This window comes from Zootermopsis nevadensis, unplaced genomic scaffold (assembly GCF_977971745.1).
Source record: "Zootermopsis nevadensis isolate Lab colony 2312 unplaced genomic scaffold, Znev_1.0 Znev_ptg000029l, whole genome shotgun sequence".
NCBI lineage: Eukaryota > Metazoa > Arthropoda > Insecta > Blattodea > Termopsidae > Zootermopsis > Zootermopsis nevadensis.
The window spans coordinates 2,117,184-2,128,153 of NW_028259161.1; the positions used below are offsets into that span (position 1 = coordinate 2,117,184).

General features: G+C 45.7%; 2 protein-coding genes across 3 annotated transcripts in view; one reads left to right on the forward strand and one right to left on the reverse strand.

Annotated features, from left to right (window-relative positions):
- The window catches only part of LOC110827345 (multiple PDZ domain protein), a 162,909-nt gene that overhangs the window by 116,810 nt on the left and 35,129 nt on the right, over positions 1-10,970 (reverse strand). The gene's annotated exons all lie outside the window — the stretch shown is intronic.
- Positions 1,750-9,655, forward strand: LOC110827344 (uncharacterized). The gene is made up of 4 exons (XM_087358045.1): positions 1,750-1,806; positions 4,528-4,984; positions 7,786-7,977; positions 8,809-9,655. Exons 2-4 carry the CDS (start codon positions 4,529-4,531, stop codon positions 9,226-9,228), a joined length of 1,068 nt encoding a protein of 355 aa, XP_087214171.1. The 5' UTR covers positions 1,750-1,806; position 4,528; the 3' UTR covers positions 9,229-9,655.

Below are 10,970 nucleotides of genomic sequence, written 5' to 3' on the forward strand. Positions count from 1 at the left end.
CGCCCATAAATTCCCAACATATTTCTCTATGATCTGTTTTAATATTATCCGTCCATCGACATCTCGGTACTCCAAACTGTCTCTTCGCTTGAGGCTGTAGTACCAACACTACCAACACTTTGTTGCGTGCTACATGTCCCACTCACCTTGCCTATTTAGATGCTGTCACTAACAAAATAAAATGAAGCGTAGTCTAAAAACCGCATCCATCCCACAGTCATTTGTTCCTTCGTGTAACTTAACAATCTGTTAACAGACTGACAAACGAAGTTTCCCGCTCGTTTAGAAGAGTAAGCAATATTCAGCTTTTGTGTAAGATTAACTCCAGCATTTCAGATAGGCAGTGGAAGCTACCGTGAACTATTTTAAGACCTGACTAAGATTCGGGCTAGATTCGAATCAACTACCTCCAGAACGGATAGCAGAGCGGTGTTTAGACACTTAAATGTCTCGAGCGACACTAACAAGTGTCTGTCGTAATCAGACGAGTTAGAAATGAATCACTTGGTAACGAGAGATCAAAACAACGAAAACACTGTCACACGACAGCCAGCCTCCGGGTCAAAATGTGGGAGCTCCTGAGTAAACGCAGGGGAGCTGATCGCGCCACTGTAACCGTCGATTACAAATATTCGCAGTGCTCCTCGGTTCCTAAAAGAAAATTCCGAGATAATGGATTGAAATAAACCACGGCCATCTCCCTCAACGGAGGTTTCTGTTCAAGTAACCACTCACAGTCTACCCTGACTCAGTACGCCCGCAGATCGGGAGTCGTTTACTCTGAGGCAAGTGCATGAATTTTATTTCGTTAGCTTCAAGCAGTGGTTTAATTTGTCAGCACATTTCCGCGTCTTGTGCAACCGACGAAGTCAATGCGATTTCGTAATCACAATTATGTAACGCGACTATACCGAGCTAGCTCCTTATTACGCGTTCTCCGAGCGAAGTGCATGGTGACGACGCATTGTTTCCATGGAGATCAACGACGGCTGCAGTCTGGCAGGTTCAAAATTCATCAAGAACAATGCAGGTCTCTGGTGGGGAGGGGGGACTGTAACAAACACTCAACAGAGGAATAGCAGGACACGATGTAAACATGATTTTTAAGACCATGATCTTTGTCAGTATAAACAGCACAACACAACCCACGTGACATTCCGCCACCCGCATATCTAATTGTGCACCTGATTCACAAAATTGTGCCGACGGAAACAGCAGATCTCGTAAGAAATTGAAGTGACTCTTTTCATGATGTGTTTTTGGGGAATAGATTTAATTTTAGATTTTCGTCTGTAATGACTTTCCAAGAGGCACGTTGTTTTCCTGAACTTGATTTCAAATTAAACAGGATAAGCGCGTAGTAAAAATGCATTTCTTTCTTTCTTAATCACTACTCAACCACTATGTACCTTCGCCAGTATCAAAGCCCGCCGCCACTGGGCGCCATACTGAGTCATTTCCACCCAAAGTCGTTCGTACATCTTATCGGTCTTCCAAACGTTCATTTTCCTGGAGATTTCCCCACTAAAATTTTGCGAGTGTAACTTGACAGCGACGAAATCGCAAAGCGCAAAAATTGCGGCAGAAAAATTCTGGAACTATTCGTGGAGTTAACACCAACCCCAAAAACAATGTTTGTTTTCTTACGCGAGGTCCACACATCGCACCCCAATACTGCCCCCGCTTCACCGTTGAGGGACTGGCTGGGCAATGAGGTTAGCTGGATCTGTATATAAAGCGTGGCTCGGCGGCCGGCGAGAGTTTCCTTCTGTGTTGTGCTACTGACCGGACCGAGAGAAACTGCAGGTAGGTGCTGCTGAGAAGAGCCACATCATCGTCTGGTGATAACTCGTGGACTAACGCATAGCAACCGCTACTGTCCGAATAAAATTATCAATTTCATCGCACAATTTAGTATTTCAAAGACGCAACTGTGAAATTAGTCGATGTTGGTCGTATGGGGTGTGTGGACTTGCAGGCCGATACCCTGAAGACAGAGACAGCATGCTTCTCCTAAACGTTGGTATCTACCTACGAGTCCGAACGGTGTTACACAAGACCAAGATCGACAACGAATAGTGAAATTGTAATCTTTGTGAGCTGACAAAACGTTATGTGACTCAAAATTGAATTTATCCAGCTTCTGGCCTCAATTTCGTCAAAATTCGCCCAATCAAAAACACGATGTATCAAGCTGGTCCCTGCCGCGGATACAATGTCTCGCCAATTTCTTCCGCTGACTGTAACTGGCTCAAAATCCTCTCGAGCCAGCTAATGTAAATACATGTATGACAGGGACGGTTGTCTGCAAACTGACTGGCTGGCTATGGGCCGGGCCGTTACCCTAGCCACAAGATCCGACGCCGAGGTTAAAATGCGTGGAACTTGGACATTTCCCGCGTACACCATCTTGGTTTTGTGTTTAAATTGTTTAGATACGTGCTACCACGTACAAACCTAAAATATTGGGCGCAATGTGTGGTCCCTGGGGGAGGGAAAAATAAATATCGCAATGTACGAGGAAAACTGGGTGCCTGGTGAGATGATTGAAAATGTGTACTCTTTTGAGGTGTTTTTCACGACACATCACGCCAGAGCGTGAAGGACGCATAAAAACACGCGAGGAACTTGTACAATTTTCCGGGCGATACCGGAAATGCATACAAAATTTTATTCGTAACACCTGAAGGGAAGATACATCTTGGTAAACATTTACGTCATTGATAGGAAACTATTAAAATGGTTCTCAGACATATTTGTTGCGAAAATATGAAGTGCATTAAGCTGCATCAAACTGAAACGAAACGAAACTTCCAGTTCCACAACATACATATATTTCGTTGTGAACCACTTTTGCCCTGCTTTCTCTTGTGTCAAGGTCCACTCTCGATATCAGCCAGTCATTGGTTTCACCAGATCCATGACCCCCTTCTAACTGGTCCAGCATACACAAGTGTATCTCACCCCTCAGAACACTGACAACAATTCGAGATCACAACGACCAACATTTTCAATATAACCATTGGCAATACTTTGATCAGCTAGGCTGTAGGTTTCTTTCGTCAGAGAAATAAATGCGCATGCATGTTAGTTCATTCCGCCTGCCAGTCAACTTTGTTGGCGCGCACGTTACATAGTTTCCATGTTTACGGAATGCGAACACATTGTTAGCCCATTTGCTGGTGAAAGTTCAGTTCCTACGGGCTGAATTCCATCACACTGCACTAAAACGGCCATGTCGAATGCATTTTGTATCGGCCAGACTCGCCTATTTGCGGAGATGAAAATGTTTTTGGTAACATTTGAGTGTGTTACGGCGAGGAATATGAAGATGGGTGTCTTTTGGGATGTAGCATTGTGCAGTCTGGTAGACACTGACCATGCAATGGCAAGCATGTTTCTAAAAGGTATTTTCGTGAAGACAAAGGATAGAGGGCATTGTTTCGGCACTAGATGGAATTCGTCAGAGTTGCCGCCCAACAATCTCACCGGTTCACCGCCCCCATCGAAGGGAGAAGAGTGGTCGGAACCCATCTGGTGGGTTCCAGAGTCGACCTCGGCACAGCGGTGGTCAAGGGAAAACGAATCCTGTCCCTGCATGGAATCGAACCCATTTTCTCCAACCCGAGACACAGTCGCTATACTGACCGAGCTTCACTGCACCGGCATCTTATTTTAGTCAAAACGAGGGCCGATAACTGTAGCGTACTGTACTTCAGTTCTGCTCCATATGCTGGGTAAGTTATCACGTTCCGCAGGTTTCCATAGGGGCACGCGAGGAAATTCAATGTTAGGGGTTCGAAGAACTGCTTAAGTATGTCTGTCTGTCCGCTGAGTTTGAGTTACACTGATCTGAGGAAACGCGTTATTATGGAAACCGGAATGAGTTGCTCCTCGAACCCAAACAAGATCTTGTGAAGGGACACGTCTTGAGCGATCGCACCGCCACGTAGCGAGATAGGAACGTCAGTGGTGTCAAACTTCTTGGTACCATGAAATACTGCAAAAACTATAGCAGGGAACTTTTACTTAAAAGCAGAAAGAATTCAACTTTCTCTCTGGGCCACTGAACCGCGATAGGCAGTGTTGCAACATATCGAAGCTACTGCAAGAGACTGGGAAAAATCACGAAGTTGTTTTTCTTTAGTGGCGGTGGGTTCTGTGGGAACCGGGGCTGGATTTCCCACGACTTTCCAGAAACTATACCAACGGAATAGAAATTGTTTCGCTACTATCGGGAACTAAAGGCTCCTTTGCACATTAACTAACTACAAACCTTTATTGCAGAACGCGGTTTAATCAAAGTCTGAATATTTTAAAACTTGTAATGTTCCAATTCTTGTTGGCAAAGTAAACTTCCTGATGCACAAAGTTCATTAATTTTATTGTTACGTTTTAGGAAAATAATTCCGTGTGTCGTTCCTCTTAAAGCAGAGAATACGCTCGTCAGGCGCAAACATAACGTGTGATTTCGGTACAGCTGGAGGCCCGAAAAAATTTTGGATCAAAAACTAATTACTTGCGCAGGATGAAGCTGTTTGTGCTGCTGATGGTAGTGGGCGTCGCGCTTGCGCAGAGCGCATCTGAGGAAGAGCGGGAAAAGAGACAGAGCGGATATTACCACGGACAGGGATTGACGCGAGGGCCGACGGCCAAGCAGTACCCAGTGACGCGGTATCCGGGCGTAGGGGGCCCGTCGCCCCAGGGGTTCCAGGCAGCCCCGGTAGATGAGGACGACGAGGAAGACGTGGTGAGCCGCAACACGGTGACGCCGTCGACCGGACCGCAGGCGCTGCTCCTCTTGCGGCAGTCGCACCCCACGCCGCAGCCCCAGCAGATCTACAGGAAGCCTGTAGCTACAGACAACAGCAGGGACTACCAGCAGCCCATTGCCGTGGTGCGACAACAGACGCAGCAAAACCGCCGCCCGCCACCGCAGCAACAAGGTGGGCGCGGGGGACAGTACGCCAACCAGCAGCTGCAGGCAAGTGCTTCACTCGGGATGTGACGCCCTGTAGTTCAGCACGTGATTACCGATGTTTCGGAGGAAAACATCGCCTCCATTTTCACTACCGTCCGAAACGTATGTAATCACTTGTAAAGCTACACGATGTCACAACTCCGAGGATTGTAATTCGAATGCATTGAACATATTCGGTTTTGCATGTACGATACTTTTATGAATGTCTGAACTCAGCCACGAAATTCGGTCTGAAATACGTAGTCTCGAGACACAAGTGCTTTTTTCTTCACAATGAACATGTACATGTTTCACTTCCACACAACGAACCGTAAGTAAAGAGATTTCAAATCCCAGCAAATGCTTTAGGAGCGTTCTTCGTAACCTCCTCGCCCAAACTTTTCTCAGGCCCAGCCACCCTCCTACACAATGCGTACAAATATTCTGAAGAGTAAAGCTGGTCATTCCGTGGAGAGGCGAGACTAAGGCTGTGTGAGTTTAGAAAAATATTCTGCGCTAAGGCACTGTCAGAAAACAAAATGCTATGCACATAACTGTACTGATGTCGGCCTGTTTTACTGACGACGTGCTTCAACGCTAACAATGTTCAACTACAAAATGGACATAAAAAGCTGAACAAGACAAAGTACGAAAGTGCTACCAGCGCCGTCGTGAAGAGGCTATTATATAAAAGAAAAATACACACCGCACATAAACACCGATCTAAATCCTTGCATCCGAATACACAAGCTTGCCAGCGTATTACATGGAAGAAATACATAATAAAATACTGGGCACGACCTAGGGATGATTTTGGAAAATGGATTGGTCGAAAATAACTAAAGCTTAGAAGAAAAGCAGTGAAAGTTAAAGTCGGATTTATCTTCAGAGAGAAAGCAGCGACAGAAGCAGAGGTACGGGGGTGTTCGCGATGTCGAGAATGACAGCGAGAGTGGCCGATCGAGGGGGTGAGCGAGGGATAAACCACGAGACCTGAAGAACAATTAAGGGCTAGAAGATGGAGCAAGGAGGAGGAGGAGGAAAACAGCTGTGTGTGGTTCGGACGCTGTCGTGCCACTTTCTCCAAAATAAGGCTTTCTAGTAGACTGTAACAAGTTGTGACGTCACGGCAAGGTGCATTGAAGGTCAAGGCACTGGAATAACTGGCGAGGCGTACTATACGTGCTCCAGGTGCCTACTGGGGGGGGGGGGGGGGGAAGGGGGGGGAAGGAGGAGAGGAGTTGAATCCACACAAATTTTCATCGTACTGCACTGAACTGGTAACACAAATAGAGATGTTTTGATTTCGCAACTAAATTTTGCCAGAAAAATCCGTTAAAATCACAGTTTATATAAACTTAAAAACGGTTGATTAAAGGGCTTCATGTCGACTGTTCTGTATTGGTTATTCGAGACTACCAAAAAACCAAAACTTAAACTTTGTGAGATTCCAGGATTCATGATGATTAAAGTTAAGATTAATTCTGGCAACGGTTGCTACCACGCAGAATCGTTTGTCTCCCCATTCAGCTATCTAAGAACGTAAAAATTAAAATACACAAAACTATAATTGTGCCTGTTGCTTTGTCATGGCATGAAACTTGGTCTCTTTCGTCAAGGGAAGAACACAAAACAAAGGCATTTGAAAACAGGTTACTTTGAGAGAATATTTGAACATAAGAGGGATGGAGTGACAGGAAGCTAGAGTAAACTGAATCCTGAGGAGCTCTATAATTTGTACTCTTCACCAAATATTAGGTCGATCAAATAAAAAAGGACAAGATGTGCGGGGAATGTAGCGAGCGCAGAGGTGAGGAAAGCGCAAACAATTTTGGTTAAATGCCTGACGGAAACAGGCCACTCAGAAGACCTATGAGTAGATGGGGAAATAATATTTAAATGGTTTTCAGGGAAAAAATGTTAACGCTGTGGATTGGTTTCAATTGGCTCAGGATTGGGCTGGTGGCGGGCTTATATGAACACGGCAATGAATCAAATGTGTGGTGAACTGAGAGATACGGAATATATCGTGGCCTATTTTGATTACTATCCCAGCACTAAATGACAAAAATCACGAGACATAAGGCAGCACAGCGGGACATTCGATCAGGATTCTGGCCGCCAACACCGACCGATCTCATCTCATAATGTGCAGGAAGTCTGTCAGGACGACCTGTTTGTATTGCGCAACGCGTGACATATGCAGCAGTCGGCGAAAGCTGCAGCTGGAAAGGTCAGCAAGCAGCGCCTGATACGACTGCAGCACATCTGGCAGCAGCGTGATGCGGGCTTGTCTCTGTTGGTGAATGGGGGGACCCGGAAGAGTTCGGCCAAATGCACAGATTTCTAAGTGTTATTTTTGTATCGATATATTGCACAGCAAAATAGTCTTTTACAAATCAATGCGCAATTTCTGCAACTCGTGTGAGCATTGGCTGTGACAGCCTAAAGATGGATCTTTTCTGTACTACTAATTTCACTGAAAACTGTTATAATAGTAAATGATCGTAGAGCGAGAGAAGATTTGGCAGACCTGGGCGTAGACGGGAGGATTTACAATGCGGGGGGAGGGGAATGGATTGAACTGGATTAATATGCTTCCGGAGAGGGACCTGGAGCGGTTCTTACAGACAGGATTGAAGAAGTATCCTGCATGTTCCTCCGACACAGTGCATCTATCTACATGTCCACACAGCCAACACCTCTACTTTGAGAATCTCAAATGTCATAAAAAATTAATAAACCCAATGCGCTAGACTCAGAGCTCTGGCGAGAGAAACACGTAAAGAAGCGAAATTGTTGTAATGAAATGTGGCTTGTTGCAGGAGGAGGAACTTGAGAAGGAGGAGGAGGAGCCTGACCGTCTGACGCTGCTGCTGCCCCAGTCAAAGTTCGACTGCACCGCCAAGAAGACGGGGTACTACGCGGACGACGGGCTCAACTGTGAGGTGTTCCACTACTGCCAGGACAACGCCAGGCACTCGTGGATCTGCCCCGAGAGCTTCCTCTTCCACCAGGTGCGTTCTACCACAGTCTTCATCATCCTGTTATGTGGCCCGTTAAGGTTTCATGAATATGTACCGATATCTGAACGCGGTACTCTAAAATATCAAACTGGAATTCCTGCTTCATATTCAGGAAGTTCAATGTTCAATCCTCGGCCAGGAAATCAGCTATTCTAACAGGTATTTTGTGATGCACCTGGGTCCCTAAAGCAAGTGACGGGATTGTTTCTTAAATTTCTCGGCGACCATTTCCTTCCATATCCTTTCAAGTTCATTAATCAGTAATCATTCTCTCATCCGACGCTGCCTATTCTGAACTACTGACAGCGTCGTCAAATGAGGTACCTCTTCACTCACATTCTCCCTAGGTTTGTTGTTTTCCATTCTTCTCGCGTGTTGCTTCCAATTAGGTAATTTTGCATACATTTAATGACTGGTTGAATTGTTACTTCTTTTAATAACCACTGGCTCTTTTATGACCTAACAGTGTGTAACATGCAGTTATGCCCATAAATCGAACTTCTGGCGCCGATAATTTGTTTTCAACTGCTTCTTTAACCACGTAGGACTCCCCTCCATACAACAAAACACGTCTTTCAAATTGCGTAAAGTTACATCTAGTACACTTCTGTGCTAAACGTTTCAATACCACATTCAGTGCTCAAGGTGTTTATATGTTTTATGGCATGTCCTCACCTTCACTTCTCATAACGCAGTCCGGATGAAATTAATTGAATACGGAAGCTTCGAAATCTCTCAGAGCTTACGTAAAGTTGTACCGCATCTGCTGTCAAATGTGGAGAAGTTCAGGCTGAAAACGTATTTGTTACGCGGTTCCTTCAGGTTCACCTCATCTGCATGCCGCCGAGCGGGGACAACATCTGCCAGCAGTCATCCCAGTACCACTTCGTGAACGACTACCTGTACCGCCCGATCAACGCCGAGGAGGCGCAGACAAAGCCGAACGTGACGCTCCGCTACTCAGACCGCTACTACCCCGACTCGTATTACGACCCGGTCGAGGAACAGCCCCGTCCCGTCGTCGCAACAACCCCGCGGGGCAGACCGGTCCAAGTGCAGCAGCCCACGCTGCGCCCCATCCAGTTCCGCCAGCAAGCTCCCAGCAACCAGGTGTTTCACTCCCCCGAGGAAGTCAACATCCCCCTCCAGCAACGCCGCCCTGCACCACCACCACCCCCACAGCGGAGCTTCCAGGGCAAGGACGACGAGTACGAGTACGACGACACGCCGTTCAGAGGGTAGAAGTGTCTCTCGAACACGCGCAGTTTAACACGATTACGCCGGATGCAAGGGCGGGACCGGTCGTCCATCTGACCTGTGGTTCAACTCGCTGAAAAACGAACGACATAAATACGCCCGGCTTTCCTCGCGTATCGCTGATCAGAGAAGCGCGCGGCGACCCGGTGCTGCTCACAGGTGAACCGCGGTGGGTCGCCCCGTCGTGAACGTGTTAACAGGCAGTCTTGTTGTACGTACAACACGTCAGCAATGCAGTCGGAAAATCACTCCTTACACACAGACATTGAAGAGTCGGGTGTGGACCCAGACTTGGCCGGACAGCCACTGCAGCGCTCGGACACTGGTTATTTATCATCGTTATTTATCAGTGCACTAATTGCTGTGTGTAAATGGGCCATATTATGTAATAAAGCTCAAATCGTTCTTATAATATCCTTCCTCTTTGCAAAACCTTCAGTCTTCGTCTATTAGTACGAATTAATATCTACAGTTTCAGACTTTCAAAGGAGAATGACAACATTTTGGTTAGGAATTCTGGAAAAATCCGACTGAGCGGGCAGTACTCTCGACCTAGCTAAAGCCTGTCATCAAACAACGACCGCAGAAATTGTAGCGAGAGGCATATTTAACTCTAAAATACGATCACAGTGCCGACCGCAGTTATCAAGAAGAAAGCTTCCACTTTCTTCGGAATCAGTTCTGATTAACCTGAGAGAAATTTGACGGCCCGGCACTTCAATGATAAAATTTTCAGAAGTTATTCTGTAATGTTACCATGGCAACTTATAAGTGCATTTAGCAAGATGGTGTAAGTTGTAACCGTAAGTGTCAAGAGATGGCAACATTTGTTACGTTTCATTGATACTGTCACACATAAAACACACACATAAAAGTAGGATTACTAAACTATTCATATCGTTCGTAGCATGAAACGTGTTAACAGAAGTAAGCTGTGGAAAAGCTTCGATAGCAACAACAAACAGAATGAGCTGTTATCTCTCGAAACTATGCTAATGCTGATAATACGACCGGTGCACACAAAGCGTTCATCGCAATTTTGCATAACCTTAATGATCATCTGTTGCAGATACAAATTTATTCTTCCGGGTGTAGAGCGAAATCTCTTTTGACGCGAAAAATTTCTAACGATATCAGCTATTTAAATAAGGGCGACACGTTTTTATCTGAAAGGACGGTGGGCAACACGAGGGCCGCATGTGCCCGTTCAGCATAGTGACAGTCCGTGGCATCGAATCCGACCCAACGTTGAATTTGGCCAATGGAGTGTTGTAACAAAAATTTAAAAACACAAAACTGTAACTTTAGCTGCTCTGAAAACTCGTCGAACTAGCACTGAGGAGTGACGGCAGGCAGAATGGAGAAAATTACACATCGATCCCATATTTTCTTGTGGTTGAGGTGATTATATCACTGAATGGGCTGCTTATGTAGCACGCCTATAGGATAGGTGTAAGAAATGCATTTAAAATTCCAGTTGGAAAAACCTCATGAGAAAGAGTTAAGGCATGTAAGGGCAATATTAAAATCGATCTTCGAGAAACTGCAGTCAGCTCCACAGAGGTAAAAAGGAACGAATGGTAAGTAGTTTTAAAGCACACACAGTTCAATGCGATAAAACGAAAGGCAAATAGACTGAATGCACCAACCGATATTTCGCCATACGGTCATTTCTGCGCAGAAGAAAAGAACTGCTCTCACACCTGCACATTTTCTAAACGATGACA